The sequence below is a fragment of the Notolabrus celidotus genome, chromosome 1 (assembly GCF_009762535.1).
Source record: "Notolabrus celidotus isolate fNotCel1 chromosome 1, fNotCel1.pri, whole genome shotgun sequence".
Classification (NCBI taxonomy): Eukaryota; Metazoa; Chordata; class Actinopteri; order Labriformes; family Labridae; genus Notolabrus; species Notolabrus celidotus.
In genome coordinates this window covers 34,774,974-34,794,545 of record NC_048272.1, presented here as the reverse complement: position 1 = coordinate 34,794,545, position 19,572 = coordinate 34,774,974, and the positions used below count along the sequence as shown (strand labels likewise).

General features: G+C 41.5%; 2 protein-coding genes across 2 annotated transcripts; both read left to right on the top strand.

Moving 5' to 3' along the window:
* The first annotated feature begins 1,237 nt into the window (after positions 1-1,237).
* On the top strand, positions 1,238-5,777 carry LOC117818411 (transcriptional repressor scratch 1-like). The gene is made up of 2 exons (XM_034691274.1): positions 1,238-1,627; positions 4,745-5,777. Exons 1-2 carry the CDS (start codon positions 1,465-1,467, stop codon positions 5,557-5,559), a joined length of 978 nt encoding a protein of 325 aa, XP_034547165.1. The 5' UTR covers positions 1,238-1,464; the 3' UTR covers positions 5,560-5,777.
* A 10,745-nt stretch (positions 5,778-16,522) lies between these two features.
* Positions 16,523-19,181, top strand: LOC117816749 (transcription factor 15-like). Its single transcript, XM_034689084.1, has 2 exons — positions 16,523-17,198; positions 17,875-19,181. The coding sequence occupies exons 1-2, from the start codon at positions 16,716-16,718 to the stop codon at positions 17,950-17,952; spliced, it is 561 nt and encodes a 186-aa protein (XP_034544975.1). The 5' UTR covers positions 16,523-16,715; the 3' UTR covers positions 17,953-19,181.
* The last annotated feature ends 391 nt before the right edge of the window (positions 19,182-19,572 follow it).

Here is a 19,572-nt window from a genome sequence, read left to right as displayed (position 1 = left end):
AAATGATTAAATTCCATATAAACAACTTCTTAACTTTTTAAAAAATAAGTGATGCTAAAGAAGCATTGTATCCATCAGCTACAACGTTATCTACTTCTGCTTTCCAAAAACAGAAATCCAGTGACGCCTGACGAAGCATCCTGCAGAACAAATCCAACAGAACAGTCAAACCACTTACTACCGTACTACCTAGAAATGTAGAATGCTGTACATACTGCATACTAAATTTCTAGGTAGTATGGAGCAGGTGGTTTCAAAACCAGCCACTCTCTACTCCATCCACTCTCCTTTCTCTGAATTAATGCATAAAACGCCCAAAATATACAATACTTTTCAAAAAGGAAAGGATGCTTTTAATAAAGGCTATTCATATTTGCTAGAAAGCCACAAAAACAAAAGAAAACGAATTGAAATGCTTTTAAACAGCAAATAAATAACAGGAAAAACACTAAGAATACTGTTTAAATCAGAAGATATCTGCCCACCAGTACTTTCAGCACATGGCAGTTTATGAAAGGTGTTACATTGTGTTACTAACAGGACTGAGATTACACACAAGTGACAATACAGCAGATACTTGTACAGCAAATCTGACCTTAATCTGACCAACACGAACACTGCACTATTCATTTTAGCATTTAGTTAATGATTAGCATTAATTATGATATCAGAGGTGGTGGAGTTGGTGTGAGGACAGTTCGGGATGAATTTGGGGGGGAGGTAGCATAAATTGTGTTAGCTACTTCATTGAGAAACAATGGAGGACAAGATGTTGTGTGTAGTGTCACCCACGTGCTTCTGCACCACTATTGTCTGCTCTCCTTCCCTGGTAGAGGGGGAGACAGAGGGGTAAAAGGAGGAGGAGGAGGATGTGGGAGGAGGAGGTGGGTTAGCTGACTGCTGTGTGTGCCTGTGCATGTGCGTGTGCGTGTGCGTGCGTGCGTGTGTGTGTGTGTGTGTGTGTGTGTGTGTGTGTGTGCGTGTGTGCAGGGAGAAGCACAGACGGCTCGTGGTAATTTGATGTGTGTCCCCGGGGATGTTTGATGGATTAATGCTAAGCAGCTCCCTCTTCCAACACACCACCTGATCTTTGGGGCTCGTGCCCCACATATAAAAGGCTGCAGTAGTGCTGAGCTCAGCTAGTCCAGACATCTCTCTCCATCTCTCTCTCTCTCTCTCTCTGCCTCTGTTTCTGACTTCCCCTTCATCCTGTCTGTCCTCTGCTCTCTCTCTCTTCTCTCTGCTGCTTTCACTTCCTCCTCTCTTTCTCTTTCCTTCAGGCTTTAAACCTTCAACAGGATTGTTTTTGAAAACCTTTTTTCCTCCAACCTTTTTCTTTTTTTGGCCTAAGCAAGAAGGCCATCTGGAAGCTCCTAACCTTTCAGCTCTTTCTTCAAGCATCAGTCTGTTGACATTTTTCTATGAGGCTCTAGCATCAGTGTTTTTTTCATCAGGGTGAACAAAATGCCACGCTCCTTTTTGGTGAAGCAGCCGAAGGTGCACGACTTCTCATCTTCCAGTTACTACCACCATCAGCAGCATCAGCAGCAGTGGGATGACTCTTACTCTGTGACACATGCCATCACTGAGTCTGCCACCAACTTGGCGGTGCGTTTGAGTGAAAACGGTAAGTTTAGTTTCAGCTTGTTATGTCTTTTCTGCCTATTTCAGCTTTTCATTCTGTCATTTGAAGATGACCCACGTGGTTTCTGTCATAGGAATAGTGAAAAAAAAAAAAGAGAAAGGTGTTTATGCAACATTGTTGATGTTGTTGATGTTGTCTCTGCTATTTAATCGTTCGTGGATTTCCCCCAAAGCCCCCGCAGGCATCCCTTGCCCCCCTTCTGTACGCCTCAGGACTTTTGTTTTCTAACTCGGCGGATGCTAAATAGTATTCAGGTCACGCCGGCTCAATCTGCTTAACACTCAAACCAGATCACACAGCAGCCTTTGGCTTTAATACTATTGTGTACATGAATGATGAGATATACGTGCGCACATGGGGCATTAAGCACGAAATCTGATGCAAGCCTTTGTCAGGTCCAACCAGAAAAGAGGAGAGAAACTCGTGAGAAAGCAGATAGCCACATGGGACTGTGTTGTCCTTAGATGGTGCAGTTGCCCTTGAGTCTTTCCCTTCATCATCCACCCCCCCCTAACTCGTTCATCTCTCCATCTCTTTCCATCTGATCCTGCAGGATGTTAGATAGCCACAGGGAGTAGGGTTGCAGCAACACAATCCATATGTGGAGCAGCGAGAGGTGATGGAACAGGGTTTTTAGAGGATGGGTATTGACTGGAAAATAGAGAGTGCTGCAGGTAATTCAATAAAGTGCAACATGAGCAGTACAGTGGCAGACAGTATGGTTTCATCCCTGGGATTTCTACACAGACTGAAAGGGAGAGCAACCCAGCAATACAAACAATGTGTGTGTGTGTATGTGTGTGTTTGGCTTTGAGAGGCATCCAAAGAAATGTGTGCTTTGAGTGCGCCCCCCTTCTTCTAAAAACCACCAGCAGCATCACAGATCTTGTGTTCGAGTTGAATAATTTGTCCCCCAGATTTAGGATGCCAGCTGTCTGCTTCCCTTTGTGTTCCTGTGTGTGTGTGTTTGTGTGTGTTGTATGGGGTGGTAAGGGGGGGGCTCATATACCATTGACTGCTGCTAAGATCAGACAGAATCCCCCCCTCCGACCCTCCGCCAAACACACTCCCACCCTTCCCTTTTTTTTGCCAAATCGCAGTCCCCCACCTGTCACTCAATCTCCCCCTTACTTTACTCATGCTCACTGAGAAAAAGGGCACAGATGGGGAATGATCTGATTAAAATGATTTAGTGATTGAGGGGATTTCACTGCTGAGACGTTCTGTTTTGATCACCCCTCCCCTCTCGCCCCCCGTCACAGACTCAGATGCGATGCTTTTGCTGGTACGAGGAGGCGACAGGTGGATGGAGTAAAGACTCTTGCTCTCTGTTGTTTTGTCTCTGTCAGCAGATTGTGTTTGACTCCGTTTTTTTCTCTTATGGAAGCACTTGTTGGAGCTCGTTGACGTATTGATTAGAGGCAGAACTGAGCACTAGACTCATCAATATTTCATCCTCAAAGCTTGCTGAACCTGGCACTTACAAATAGCTTCCGGTATAGGTTTCTTATTGATTAGAAGGCACTTTTCTTCAAAGGTTACTGAGACCACGAGGTGCTCTATTTCTGTAATCCAAAGAAGTTACCAAGTAGGTACTAGAATTTCAATGATTCATCAATAATTGATTTGTTTGACGTTATTAGGGCATTCTTGCGTTTATTAAGAAACCAGAAATGTGGGAAGTAGAGTTAGGGAAGACCTGCAATAAAGGCTGGGTCAAACCAACGGCCATTCTGATGTGGACTGCTGCCTCTGCAGTCTAAGGGACATATGCTGTGGCTGCTAAGCCAAACTGGCTCCCTGAGTAATCAATTAATTTATTAATTGATCAAAAGAAAGAAATTTACTAAATATTTTGGGGATCCAGAAATTGTTTTGGTGTCAGTCAAAAATGTCAAATAATCATGTTTTATTTTTCAAAATGCAGGAATGTTCTGCTTTATGTCAGATAATTAATAATACAATATTCTGGATATTGACTTGTGCTGAAAAAAAACCATTTGAAGATTTCATTTTTGGCAAACTTACAACTAAAGTGTTAGATTATCTTAAAATGAACCAGTTATGATATTAGTAGTTTGTTGCAGCCCTGCATCATACATACATTAAGCATTTACAAGGTGTCTTTTGGCAGTACATTGGCTCCTCATTAGTCCTTATCAGGTAATTATTAATGGTCTGTTCTGCATCACTGAATTCAACAACCAAAAGCCCGTTACCTTGGAGTTCTCTATCAATAACCTCATATTAACTGCACATCAAAATGAAGTAATGTAGTTTTCACTATAAAGGAAAAACTGAACCTAGAAAATCCACTTCTTGCTTCTGCACCAAGCAAGAAATATTAAAGCTTCTGTGAGGAGTCTTTATCTGGTTTAGAAACAGACTAAAATTAATCCTTACACCTCGATACGACCTACAAGAGCCAACAAGACCATCAGTGAGAGGGTTGATTATTTCTTGTTTTTGTTATGGTTTGATTTCTGAAATGGCCAGTAAAGTCTTTCTCACAACAAAGACTCACAGTGAGTGACATGTTGAACCGGTTAAATGAAGCTGGAGAAAATTTTTCATCAGAAACTCTACTTACACATGTACAGGACAAATTCAGCAAAGAGATTGAAGGTAACCTTTTGTCCACAAGGGGCGCCAAAACCAACACAAATCAAAAGTTCCTCTCAGGAGCTTTAACAACACATTCTCCAGACCCACACTCTCATATCTGGTGGACAAATTTAGAATACACTGTTTCACATCACGGTGCAATCTTTCAGTGTGTGTTGTCCAAACTATCCCAGAAGAATGACAGTTTGTATCGCGTCATGTTACTTCCTGTCACCTGGTTGCTTTGACAAAGGGGTTACAGCATGCAGAGTAAAAGAGACTAATCTGTCCACTGCAGGGTTTTACAGTGATTGTAAGTTTGGCACTTACAAAGGTTTTCTGTGACAGCTTTCTACACATGCATTAAAAATCCAGGAGCAGCAAATAGATTGAATGCACTTTTGTGTCCACAGGGGCAAAATAGACACAAACAAATGATCCTCTCAGCTCCTTTTATAAATCATGTGACCATAACGTCTGTTTTCTCTTTTCCAGGTTACATCCACGATTACATCATCCCCTCGGTGCTGTCGAGCACAAAGGAGTCACATCATGGGCAAACCAGACTCTCCTCCCCAGGGCCCCTGTACTCCCCAGGTGGCAGTGCTGGCGAAGAGTTCTCCGACCATGACATGGAGCATCCAGACAGCCCCGTCTCCAGCAGCACAGCTGAGTCAGACACCAGCGGCCCTGAGCTGGAGTCGTGCGGCATCAACGCTTTCCTAGTATCGGACGGCCGCTCTCGCCGACGACCCAACAAGAGGTGTTCCTGGAAAGGAGACAGCCAGTCAGACATCAGCGAAGATTTGGAGTCAGCAGACTGCAGCCCAACCAAAGGAAAATCCAAAGGGCGCCACGCCTGCGGCGAGTGTGGCAAGTCCTACGCTACATCGTCCAATCTCAGCAGACACAAGCAGACGCACCGCAGCCTGGACAGCCAGCAGGCCCGGAAGTGTACCATCTGCCACAAAGTGTATGTGTCCATGCCGGCACTGGCCATGCACATGCTAACCCACGACCTGAAGCACGAGTGCACGGTGTGTGGGAAGGCCTTCAGTCGACCCTGGCTCCTGCAGGGCCACATGAGGTCCCACACTGGGGAGAAACCATTCGCCTGTGCCCACTGTGGCAAAGCATTCGCCGACCGCTCAAACCTGCGGGCCCACATGCAGACGCACTCGGCCTTCAAGCACTACGCCTGCAAACGCTGCAACAAAAGCTTCGCCCTGAAGTCGTACCTAAACAAGCACTACGAGTCAGCCTGCTTCAAAGGGCCCGAAGAAGAGGGCGACTGCAGCTCTGAGGACTGATGCAGAAATATCAACCTCTCTCATTTCTATTGATACACTTTTTAAAGTTCATACACCAGAGTCAGAGAAACGCCCATCACTTCTTCTTCCTCTTCTTCTTCCTCTTCTTCTGCTTCTCAGGCTTTTCACCTGCATGCATCATAATCCTGCCTTTTGATAAGCAATAACCTCACTTTGAATGATTCAGGAATTCTGTATAAAATTCACTAAAGTCACTGTATGCGAAATATTTTATATTCTTTTTTATAAATTGAATTGCAATAATTGACATGCCAGTATTATTTTTGAAGCTCTTAATTTACCTCAAATGTTTTTCATATTTGTTAAATAATGCATTTGTGTATTTATTAACTTATTTAACTATTTATTTGCCAATTGTTAAGATTATTTATTTATTATTGGTTAATGTATTTTTAGATTCGACTTGGAGTTATGAGAAGCCATGTATTGGATTTGTTGAAAACAAAAGCCAAAATATATTCTGACTGGTATATTTCTCTGTCTGATCAGTTTGGTGATGACAATAAAACTGATTAAAACAAAAGAAACTGAAGCTTCTGCTGTTCGTACCTGACCACATGCACAGCAGAAACACACTGTAACACTTCTATTCTACTGGCATAGAGAGCATTCAACTCACTAAATATTACTTCCACAATACTCTATTCTTGGATAAAGATCTGCTCACACATTTAAACGCCTCATAGCTAGTGTTATTTATTCAATCAGATTTGAAAAAAGGTCTTAACTTCACTTTCCCCTGTCATTTTTTAACCTTACATTTCCAAGTGCAGCCTTTTTATCAAATGAACAGTAGGGATGGATATTATGGATTTTTTGAGCCAGTACTGATAACCCATAATTATCTGCACCTGATGCACAATACATAAGTGATTACTGATATTTTTGACTTTTTTTTGTTTATAAATGTGTATTTATAGTTTTTAGTTTATACACACCTTATGGGAAGAAAGGCAAATATTCATATGTATTTATATTCTTTATTCTGACCAATTCTAAGTAAAATCACCTTTCTAACACATAACAAAGAAACAGAGAAAAATTCTGATTCTTCACTTTTCATTTTTTTTTCTATTTCACTGTGAACTGAAGGTCTCCTGTGCTACAGTGATGTCTTTTCCTGTTGAAGTCTTCATCCAGACACTAGGCTGCCAAACTCAGCATACTCACTGGACTCAGTAGACCACGCAATTTACACACCTGCAACACCGGGTAACTCTGGATCTCTCCTGCTCTCCAGTTTAGCTCAGAAGTTTCTCCAGTTTTTCCTCCGCTGCATTGAAACGCCTTTTCCTCTGTACTAACTCTGGCTCATAAAGATTTCCACGTGTGTAAAAAGCATGTCAGAATCTACCATTGTTAAGTTTAGTTTTTTTTTGTCACTTTGAAGCCTGAAAACCTGAACAGCTGACCCGAGCGCTGCAGACGGAGGAGCCCATCTGTGTTGTGTCTGTAAATAGTGCAAAAACAAACAGCCTTTCTTTTGACAAAGTGCATTGCTGAACAAATCACAAGTAGAGCGTACACCTAAACCAGGATGAGTGTTCAGGTCAAAGTCTTTCAAAATTAGCTATATTCCGTGGCAGGCCTGACCTCGTCTGCAGAAATGGTAACCTAGCTTGCGTTCAATTTCACCCTGCAGTTTCTCATTAAAGGAACCGAGCTGACTGGCATTCACAGTGGCTAGTACAATTACTACTGACATAAAACTTATGCAAACCCACTTAAAAAAACACTGAAATATCCCTTTAATGTCAGAAGTCAATATGCCCATGGTCAAACCTATGTCACTGACGTTGAGTATCAGGCAGTGGGTGTGGGCACACACAGGGCAGGTGGGGATACATCTGCAAAATCCCTGGTCTTCTATGTGGAAAAGGTGGGTCATGAAAAGCTGTCAGTCCAGGGATTTAGCGTTAATTGTTCTTGGGTTGTCTCTTGTAAAAGTTTTATTGGCTTTATATGCTTTATTTGCTAGCTGTGGCTTCTTCTGCTTCATCTTTCTTTAACACATCTTCATTCATGATGCTTTTCATGTGACTTAAACATTTTGTTGTCTTGAAGCTTGAGGACTTTTTCCTCCTCTCAGAATACTTTCATAAGCTTTATTGTTTGTTGTCTTTGATGCTGTTTGGTTCCATCTATTGTACGTTGGCTGGGAAGTGCAATGCAAATTTACAAAGGATGAAACACTTTTACAAAGTTGGAGACAAATTAACATTTTGGAAAACATTTTTACATTTTATAAAACCAAATGACATTAAACACTTTTACCAAAAACAAATCAAATTGACACTTTAGAAAACAAATTTAAAAAACCAGAAACACTTTTACAAGCAGTGAGACACTTTTACAAGAGACATTACATTTTTACCGGCCCTGAAACAAATTTAAAAGGGAATGTACCAATGATTTTCAAAATAAAAGATGTCTGTAATATCAAAATATGCAACAGCCAGGGAATAAATACGTATTTGACTTTCACAAACTAGTTTCCACTAAAATATTTTGATTCAGACTGATGATAGAACACCTCAAAATGTGTTCCTGCCAATCCCAGCTATATCTGATATGGAATTTCAAAATAAAACCATTGGAAATTAAAACGCTTTTATTTTGAAAATCATTAGTACCTTTCTTTTCTGGTAGAATCTGCTGTTTGTAATTTTGTTTTAGGACTGGTAAAAATGTTTCGTCTCTTGTAAAAGTGTTTCTGATTTTGTAAATTTGTTTTCTTAAATGTTAATTTGTGTTGGCCTTGGTAAAAGTGTTTAATGTCATTTTGTTTTGCTAAACGTAAGAATATTTTCCAAAATGTACAGTTCTCTACAACTTTTAAAAACTTTTAAATGAAAAAAAAAAACTGATTCTGAGTCACTAAACCTGACTTCAGTATTGTTGGGCTGTAAACCTAACTCCCCTCCGACACTTGGTCAAACCGTGTACTTGTATATATCCAATATACTGTAGTTACAATCACTGCAGTCCCTCAGCTTACCAGCAGAGAGGGCAGCCATATGAAAACATCTGACCTTCTTCCAGTAGAACCAGAGCAACGCGCGTTAAAAGGACCAGTGTGTTTATCAAAACAACCACAGTCAAAGGCTTAAATCCACAGCAGGGGGTGTTAGCAGCACCCAGTCTAAGCCATGCCCTTCACCCATGCTGCTGTGTGTGCTTCACAGCACAGCACCACAGCCTGACCACAGGATGTGCTCCGGGTCAGGTGTCATGAGAACTGGACTGCTGGTCCAGACCAGACACAACAAGGCCTCATGGGAAATACAAGAATGTGTCTCAGTAGACCACAGGCTGGAGGGGCTATTTCCAGATACAATGGACACCATTAAAAACGCATATCCATGTCTGAGTGCTGTTTTCTGTACCAACATGTGCATACACTCTTTAAAAGGAAGTAGGGCCTGGTGGAAAGGTAAAAATACACCACTGACTCTGAGGTAATGTGGACCCAAAATCCTCTTAAAGGTGTTGTATGTAAAACTGAGGTTATGTGAGGGGCAGAGTTTCACTTATATGGATTCAATAACCTCAACACTTCTTTGATTATTATCAACGCTGGATAAATGACTGTGTGTAACATGTCAAACCTGTTAGTCCTTCAGATCACTGTGTTGGTTTTATGGAGGCATCTGTACTGACGAAGACTCAAAACCAAATTTCTCCTTTGATTTCCGGAAGTCTGAATGTAATGAAAATTGAAAGGAAGCTGCTGTAGTGTGGGACTGGTCTTACATGTTTCCCACGAGAGTTGGTGTTAAACAGGGCTGAGATATTTAAGTTTGGCTTAATTTATCAGGTCGAGAGAAGCTTTATTCTGGATCAGGGCCAGACCTCGGTGACCAGCTGTGAGGTCACCAAGGTCTGGATTTTGTTAATTTTTCCAAACAAATCAACAAATTTTGGTACCAATCATTATATGGAGCATTAGATGGCTGTTACTTTGAGAAGACTTCTAGAGGAGGGCTACGAAGTCATGGCCCGCCCTACAGCCTCTGACTGGATTGGGCTTAAGGGACTTTGATTTCTTTCTTTCTGCTGAAGACGAACGGGTTCACCATCTCTTTGATGGTACTTAAAACAACATGACGATCAGGTAATCATTGATCCAGACCTCCAGGCCAGAGAGGCCAATGTACTGCTGAGGTCTACCCAGTGAGTAAGCCTGTAGTGCAGACACCCTGTGCCCCCAACTTTCCTTTTTTGCTCTACACTTGCCCGTGGCCATTTCTAGTTGGCACTTGGTGATTGTCGAATTCCTCTTGTAAGAAAGTAGCCATGTGATAAGTGGGTCAGACAAGACCCTCCACTCCTGCTCACTCAGTCAAGGTTTCAATCAGGTGGAACAACCCGCTCACCATACAATATCTGCGCACACATGCTAAGCCTTCACTTCCATATTTTTCTTGTAGGACAAAATGTCAAAGTGAAAATTATAGCTCACTTGACCCATTTATGCTCTATTCTCAGACACTGAGAAGGATATAGTCATAAAAACAAGCAATCACTCTGTACTGTACATGACCGTTAACATGAAACTTCCTTCTCAGACAAAAGGAGCAGAGCATGACTGCAGGTCAACGCTGCTTGCCAATCAACATGGAGGATATGACCGCCGTGCTCAGAGCAGGTCGAATGACCCTGAGGCCAAAACGGATGAGTCTTTTTATAGCCGCCTTGATCAGATCTCAGATCTGTGTCTGTTACATCATGTGAGACAAGCTTTTACAGCCAACCTGTCGATGTCTCTGCCGTGATAAACTCTGCTGACCCTCAGAGGCCTTGTCTCAGAGGTCCCAGGTGACTCTTGAGGAAGCCGACAGACGTGGGCTGAAGGAACGCCGAGCCCGGCCTGTTGGACATTAAAGGCACCGCTGGGCTCCTCTGAAAGAAACATTGCGTGTGAGTCAACTTCCTGAATTGCAAGGGTTGACCTGATGTTCTGCCTGTTTTGGGGCCTTCAGGGATCCCATGGGATATGATGACACACTAGCTCATCAGGATTAAGAAACACCTGCTTCTTTAAATATTAGCCGTAAAGCAGCCTCAGGGAGTTTATTTTAGCTCTGGTGTTACCTCAAAGTGTAACTAAAGAAAGTGTTTCCAGTAAAACTGAGATTTTCCCAATTGGAGTTCAGGACCAGTCGGCCCTGTCATTTCATATGAAAGACTACTTGTCATCTTCAAGAGAACTGTCCAGTTGAAGCTTTAAACAAATCAGACACAAAGCGGACGTGGCTGAGGCCATTTGTTGAACTTTTCCTGACACACCAGCCCACCTGTCTTGGTTGCTCAAAGTGTCAGGAGTTGTGAAAGACGATCAGCGGGTTCAAGAAGTGGAAGAAGAGGGGAGAAGAGGGGGAGCAGGCCAAATAGATGAGTGTTATCTTGAGGTCACATGAAGGGTTAAATGAGAGACAACACTGTTGCTACTATCCTGGGGTTACAGTAGCTTTGCTCTGCATGAGAAGCGCTAAGTGTTGAGTGAGTGTTCATGGAGCTGATTTGCATCCCAATCACATCGGTTTCAATGGATCAGTAACTTAACATAATTATAAACCAAACCTCCAAACACGCCTCACACACTCTGATGCTGTCCCCATGTACATCAAACTGTAATCTACATTTTCAAACTACTCCCTCCAAGTGCACCCCGCCTACTCTCCCGTGTCACTCCTCTCTCCAATGCATCTAATGAAGCACCAACAAACACACACACACACACACACACACACACACACACACACACACACACACACAATTAAATAGCTCATAAAAGGCCGTTTGCAGCAGGCTGCAGCTGGCTGCGAGGAGGAGGCTCTTTTCTCTCCGGTGCAGCTGTTTCCGATGAGTCAAGTTATCTGACCACACTTTTTTCCCAGCAGACAGCTAACACCGATGGACCGTGCACTCATCGTCTGTCACTCCACACTGGGCTTTGGGGGGCAGAGCAGAGGGGAGAGTACTGCCTGATGTCGGAAAACCTCACTGTCTCTATCTTATCTCACATCTGGAGATCTGTTTTATATCTTGTTCCATTTTAATATGCATCATGGATGTAGGGAAAAACACATATCAGCTTTCTGTCACTTAATGGTTTACAAGCTGGAAGTAGAGGAGTGCAAATGTATTGCAGCGTTTCAGCGAGTAAGCAAACGGATTCAGAACACTGCAGCATGTCAGTGCAGGAATGCAAACAATGACTGTCCCTTTAAGGAGGAATTAAACCAATTTCTAATTTCATAAACTGTCTCATATCTTTGTGACAGTGCAGTAAATATTGAGACTAAAGAAGTCTTAAATGCTCCACGATTGCTCCTCTGAGGAACCCTTTCTGAAGTTTGTACACTCTGATGTCTGAGCTGATGTTTGGGTTTGTATAACCCTGTTCTCCCAGCTGAGACTTCTGGGGAACGTTGCGGCCTACTGTCCCACAAACAACTTCAAGACAGTCATCCGCATCTTTATTACTATTTGGATTATTGCGACTCCTCGGTGTAGATCAGTCATCTCCTTGTTGGCTACAGCTGGTTCAAAATGCGGCTGCTCAATTTCTGACTGGGAAGAGAGGGCAGGATTACAACACCAGTCTTTTCAGTGGCTGCTCTAATCATTGCTTTTGATCCAACTCTTTGAGAGGGCATTTGATTTAACCCAGTTGAGCTTTACATTTTGACATTTTATTAGGCAAATACTTATGCTCTTATTTATTGTGTATTTATTTATTGCATTGTTTTGATTTTTCATTTTACACATATTTGTAATTTTATATGTTATCATGTTTTCAATCTTGCGCAACACTTTGGCTCAAATGTTTTAAATGGAGTATACCAATAAACGTTATCCTGACTCAATAGGATTGTTCAGGAATTATAAACACAAGTAGAAGAGAATACACTGCTGCACATTTATTATACTGCCTACTGCACTTTCAGTTTTTGATGGATGAGTGTGTATGAATGAATGATGTGTTTTTAACATATATTTTAATATATATTTTTTATACTGTATTTTTACTGCCATATTTTTTATTACTATATTTTACTAATTATCTCCTGGAATCGCTCTTTAATTTTGTTTTTACACTGGTATGAACAAAATGACAATAAAGCTTGATTTGATTTGATAGAATAACTTCAACTTTTTATCAATAATTAATAAAAAAATTCAATATGTCTTTGCAGTCTGCTGATAGAAAAGTATGAATCAAAAGCTAAAATACAGTATGAACCAAAAGCTAAAAAAAAAAGGGCAGAATTTAAATCACTTTTGTAGTGTTGAGAAATATTTTGTTGACGTTTCTTTATACAAAATATACTTGGATCAATATGTACTTTTTTTTTAGCAAAACTTATTTTAGTTTTTTTCTATTAAAACACAACTTTAGCACTACCGACTATAAATTTGCCTAGTTGATGTACTGAACTTTGGTCACTGGTGCAAATTCAGGGGATATGAAGCATCTGAAAACAGTTCACATAATGACAGGAATTACTATTATTTAATTAATTTGTGTTCTAAACTCAGGCAAGCTATCACAGCTTCTGGACACTTTTTGGAGGCTTCTTCTGAACACGTTTATCATCCAACAGTCTTGTTGCTCTGTCACAAAATGTCACTGTCCTAGAAGAGTTTTTCCTTTTTGGCAGTTTTATTCCCTGATATTTGCAATAGCTTCATAAACCATTTAGTCGAACACACTTCATCAGCACTTGAGTCACCTCACCAGGAATTTAAAGGCATTCCTGTTGGTTGATGCAGGGGGCGAAGGGTTGGGGGGTTAAAGTATTTACGGTTCCAAACTGTGAAGTGCTGCTGGTGCTGGGGGAGAGAAAGTGCAGCGGGGTCGTGTTGCTGGCTGGCCACGCGTGGTAAAACACCATGGTGTCCTGCTTTATGAGCTGAACCAGGTTCCACATAGGTCACTGTTGTTGGTGCAGCTGAGCTGGGGGCCAGGGGCCGTCAGGGACCCGGTTTGATGTGTCGAGGGGTTGTGTTTGTGAAAACAGGCCCTTTGATGACACCCACTCTCCTTTCCAGCAGTCGGCCCCTCCCTCGCTCCCCAGCACCGGTCAATCTGGAAGCCATTTGTTTGCTTTCCACAGGGAAAGTTCAGGCTTGATCACCTCCAGCATCTGCTGAGTGTTTATTTACCCACAGCACCTCAGCCATCAGACAAACTGAGACAGGGCAAATACAGAGCCATGCATCGCACCGACCCTCTCAGGACCGGAGCCAGCACTTTGCTCACAAAATACACAAATACGCTGTTAATGTGCATGAAGGAACGATGCTTAATATTTTAGTGTTTACTTCACAAGACAATGTTGTAGCAGAAATAAACTGATCAATGTGGTTTTGATAAATGATTAAAATCACATCATCGAAATGTAAAGATGTAGAAATGTGTCTTTCTTTCTATTCTCTGGAAAGAAACACATACTTGAAGTATGCAACATTCATATCCTCAGCTTTAGACCTTTAAAATCATGTTGGGTGGAAGAAATTCAGTGACTCAAAGTGGACAGAAAAATAAGAGAAACTTTGGCAGAACTGAAGAAAATGTTGAAAGGAAGTCCAGACTCTGGGAGGAAATTCCAAAGTGCTGATCTGTGTGACATTTCTGCAAGGTACAAAGCCACAAGTCACACAGACCTCACGACAGCTACTGCAGCACTCCAAGACTTTCTGTCTAAATTTCTAGTCTTCAGTAAGTTTCAGGGGATATGAGGGACTGATGAGCAACTTACATACAAAGATAATCTCTCTTGGGGTTTTTTGATGATGGTGATAGAGACTGCTTACTGCACACTTACTAAAATATCCTACAGGAGACGAAACACACCGTCATTTATGATTTACAGATGTGAGGAAAATGTGTTCAGACCCTCTGCAGAGTGAAGATATAAAAGTGTTTCCTGAAGTTATCAGAATAAAACTACTTCCATTCATGCAGACAGCATTGTATGATGATAATACTGGGGTGTTATTACCGACTTCATATTCTTTTTGCATTTCTGCAGCAAAAATACAGACAGTTGGAGAGATCAAAGTTTGAAATGGAAAAGCAATCTTAGGGTCACGTCATGTGTGCTGCAGCCACTCAAGCTCCTCCCATTAGTGCTTTTTGATGGCAAATCTGGTGGACATTTAATTATTCAGTCTGAAAATCTGCATCATATTTAAATCTCTGATCACATCACCCAGTTTTCAGACACCCATCAAAGTCCGGGTCACTCTAGGGGGCTTTCCAAAAGTTACTGAAGGGGGGAGTAGGCAGGTAGTCTGACCTTTTGGGTATGGTCTTTGGACTCGTTAGCCAAATGTAAAGAACCATAATCTGGTTTTCAGGGCTTCATTAACTTCCTGATCACTTCAAGTACATTTACATATGTAGCTGTAGGAGATTAATAGAGCGCTTGACTTTACTTCTTGCAAAAAATAGCTCCCATCTTCATCAGCAGCAAGAATACAGAAAATATATGTCTGAAGCCTGAAATACTGTGGTGGACCGATGTGCAAAAACTATTGGTTGTTTAATTTTGACGTGTTTAAACTTGCTAATTTTGTATCAAAAGCCTGGAAAAGAAGACAAGATAGTCTTTTAAAGTAATGTGCATTTTTATTTTTATTATTTTCTTGTTTTCTACCATTTTCTCCCTCAGTTTCCTTACAAGGAATGATCGTGCTGTGCGCTCTAACCCTGGACTGTACAAATTTATGGAGTCTTGTAAGCCCATGCGGGCTAGGCATATGATTGTATGCATGACAGTAATAAAATAAAAACTTCAGACTTAAACTATGTTGTTGGATGTGAAGTAAGACTATGACACAGGTTTAGTGTCACTTGCATACATCCTCTGCATGGTCTCCCCTTCACCAAACCTGGTCTTGTGTGCTTCATGAGAGAAATGCCTGATCCAGAAAATGCCAGGTCTGGTGATTTAAACAAAATTTGAAGTTCATTGTGAAAACTGCTTCAGTGTGTTCTTAAAAGGCTGTCTGATTGGTTGTGCATTAAAAGGTCAGTGGTAACCTTAACAACTCTTAGCACTTGGACCTCCTCTGTAAAACCAAATCAGTTGCACGCTGAGTAAGAGCTGCTGCACACAGAACTCCCTCAGCACTTCAGATAGTTAGGAGGAGGGTTTAACAGTTTTCTCTCAGTGAAGGGGAATGTCCAATAAATATGAATCATAGCTGGGAGGAGACTTCTTTTTTAAGGAGTTCAACATTTACACTCTCATAACACTTACTGCTCGTGCCATGCAATGGATCGATGTGATAACATTTGATTTTTCGCAACATTTAATACAGGTGTTGGTAACTGAGGAGACTGTAGTTTGTTCTGCTGCTGAATTGTAATGCATGTTACTAAATTTAGCAGTATGTCTTGGATTTGACCCTGTTTTTATTGGCTATGACGATGCAGTTTTGGACTGCATTAGTCTTAGTTCATAAACTCAAAATAACTGCCAGCTGAGTGTCTTTGAACTCAACAGTCCCTTATCATTGAACCTATACTGTGAGGGTACTTTGTCATGCTCAACCACTCTATGCCAACAAAACACTCACCTAATTATTGGTCTCTGTGTGTAATCTGCATCTGAAGATCATCAGACTCTCATCCCATGGTTTCATAATTAGTTTGCACTCAGCAGGTGAACTTTTCTTATTGTAAAGAACTCAGAGATGCAATTTTAAGTATGAGAAGTGACCTGTAAATTGACATCATTATTTGTGCCTAATTCCAGAAGTTAAATAGCCTACAACCACAAAAGTTGGGCCTGTTTGCTCTTGGCTCATAAAACTCATTTTGGTGAAGGTGATTTAAGTTTCCACACCTTGCCAAACTGGAATGGTACACATAACTTTAAGGACCAAAACATTTGGGAGGCTGAGAGCTCGTGCATGTGCAACCCCTCCCCTTACAGCTGGAGTGCTACTGTAGCTGCTATAAGAGCCCTCCCTGCTGAAAACTATCACAGGGACTGGACCATCTTGAGGGGAAGAGTCTTAGCAGGCTAAACCTTGGAGTTACAGTGACTTTTACGCGCGGCTCGTGTGTGCATGCTGCTGGTTTCTATCAGGAAATAAGAGACTGGCTTTCTCCTGAAATGATGGCTTTCACTATGCTGAGGCCGGTGTCCACGCATCCCTTCTCCTACCCCGCGGACCTGACCTTGATTTCAGATGACGAGGAGGGAAATCGCAGCGAGAGCGACGGCAGCACCGACCAGGGCTACGGCTGCTGCGGGATTCCAGAGGAGGGGTACCACCTGGAGTCCGGCGGGGTGGTGCGGCAGCGGAACGCCGCTAACGCCCGGGAGCGATACCGGACCCAGAACGTCAACACGGCCTTCACGGCGCTGCGGACACTCATCCCCACGGAGCCGGTGGACAGAAAACTCTCTAAAATCGAGACGCTGCGCCTGGCGTCCAGCTACATCGCGCACTTGGCCAACGTGCTGGTGGTAGGGGATGGGAGGGAGGAGGGCCAGCCGTGCCTCTCTGCTGTCTACAAGGAGGTGAAAGGAGGTAGAGAAGGAAAAAAGCCCCGGACTATCTGCACTTTCTGCCTCAGCAACCAACGGAAAGGGGTAAACATACAATAAAGATGCCTCCTAACTTGCAAAGTTGACTTTAATTCATGCAGCAGTGTCCCTGTAGATCAGTTTACCAAATATAATTGATAGATAATTTTGAAGCCGACTTTCAATGATTTTTCTAAATTAATGTATTGCATGTTTTAATGCAGTGAAGTCCTGTAGCCTGCAGAGCGGAATCAAGCTGGTGGTTGGGACATCTGTTGTCTTTAGGCCTGCAGTTAATTTAGGCTTTTTCATTTTTTAATCCTTTTTGCGTTTTTACGTCAAAATTTCGGGACAGACTCGAATGAACTTCATTTTGATATAACACTCTTTATATCACAAAGATCTAGTGAGGGTTGCTTTGCAAGTTTAAATAGTTTGGCTAGATTGAGTCTGCTTCACTTTAGCTGAAGGTCACGTGACACTGGGGTTAACAAACTGCATGGATCTCAGTCCATGATGAAGTTCAAATCTCTGTGTAGGGATTTAGTTTATTTATAGATGCCATATCATTGAGTGCATGCATGGAGATATCCTTTAAAGGAAAACTATTGAGACCATTCAATGTTCTCAGGCTCATCTATGAAAACATCTGAACTTGTGTTAAAGCCAAATACATTTCTTACAGGGTTGAAGTGATGATGTCTGACTCTACAGTAACGTTGATTTCCCTCTTTGTTCACAGGGGCGACACAGTTCACATGACAGAAGAGACTGTGCCAAAATGCACGGGAGCAGTGCGAGGCAAATAAGTCGGCGATGAAACTGTGACTTGGAGTGGGATGGGATCTGTTTCAGCAGGCCTCCATCAACCATTCCTGAATCTAGAAGCATCTCTGTCCCTCAGAAGACTTTACTGCTCTGATGTTTTTTGGAGTCTGGCTCATCGGTTTCATTACTCAGCGAGATACAAGAAGTCCAACAACAGACCCTGCTGTGTGTCACATTTTCCAGCTTTTATAGTGAGGTCCAGGGGAATATTGTAAAACTGAGAAAATAATCACCTGATTCAGCTTTGTAGTCATTGGATTATAACATTGATTTTATGAAATGGAAGGAATCTGTGACTTTGTACTTTATTTATGATGAACACGGGCAAAAAGTGTGTGAAGCAGTTCCACATCAGTTGTAGTCAGCGGTATGAAGCAGTGTTGATAATGTTATACATCTATGAAAGATTAAAGACACAACATTCATCTTTTTAGTTGCATTAGAAATCAGATTTAATGTAAATAATTTGAAAATGTCCCTTTAAATATTGCATGAAATGTTTGCAATATATTATTAAATGTAAATATTTCATGTGATATTTACAATATAGGAAATGCTGTAAGTAGTATTTGCAGTATCTTAAGTTTGCAAATATTGCATGACTTTCTGAGGAATGATGGGGTCAGACACTCAGAGGTGCCCTTCAGTGCCTGTCCCTTATAAATACACTGTACTGAGTTAGGAGCTGATGAGCTGAACTCTTAGAGTTGTTTAAAGTTATGATCATGAAGGCCTTTACTTCAAGAAATCTCAGATCTTACACAATGTTGATTGTGCTTATAACAGTTAGTAAGTAAGGCCCTTACATCTGAACTGTGAGTCAGTGGTTAAAATTCCCTGAGAAAAAAAATCACAAAACGTTCCTTTTAACTCACTTCTGTGTGCAGCGATGTATCATGCCCTCATGGCTAAAACGGCCTCAATGGACAAAACAAAGGAGGAAATAACTAATGTCTGCAGATGACTGATTTCAAACCACTGAAGAGAGGAAACAGACCTTTGGGTTTGTTACTTTGATGAGATGATTTTGGGAAGCTGGACTCACAAACAGACTGAGCAGAGCAGATGCAGGAGTGTTATTTGAGAAGACGGACCACTCTATTCATCAAAAGCTGGTGTCGTCATGTTGAGTGCAACAGGAGATATCTGAGGGATATTACTCTGTTTGCTTGTTTCTTTACATGTTGTAATCTACTTTGAAATTAAATTTATTTTTACAGACATGTCTCTTTCTCTCTCTTTTTCTCTCTGATATGTATGTTTCCTTTAACGTCATTTTAACTGGTCTTGAGGTTGTTTAAGGTTGCCTTGCTTCTTACAGGCTTGTTTACAACAGTTTAAAATATTTTGGTATTGCTTTTTCAAAAACTGTTTGACGGATAATTGTTATACATAAAATATTTTCAAAACTCATGATTGAGCTGGTGATCTCGTTTTCCAAAATCCTTTAAAGAAGTTAAGTCTGTTTTCTAATTAAGCTTATATTTCATTTATCTCTCCTTTTGAAATAAACTCTCTATACACCCATCAGCCATAATGTTATGACAACTGACAGGTGAAGTTAGCAGCATTGATCATGTCTTTACGTTGACACCTGTCAGTGAGGGGGTAT

What these genes read in the sequence shown, in the direction of transcription:
- LOC117816749 (XM_034689084.1), top strand. Translation starts at nt 16,716, where the DNA reads ATGATGGCTTTCACTATGCTGAGGCCGGTGTCCACGCATCCCTTCTCC. An exon ending in TCAGCAACCAACGGAAAGGG is followed by an intron (nt 17,199 to 17,874) that starts GTAAACATACAA and finishes CTTTGTTCACAG; the next exon opens with GGGCGACACAGTTCACATGA.
- LOC117818411 (XM_034691274.1), top strand. Translation starts at nt 1,465, where the DNA reads ATGCCACGCTCCTTTTTGGTGAAGCAGCCGAAGGTGCACGACTTCTCA. An exon ending in GGTGCGTTTGAGTGAAAACG is followed by an intron (nt 1,628 to 4,744) that starts GTAAGTTTAGTT and finishes TCTCTTTTCCAG; the next exon opens with GTTACATCCACGATTACATC.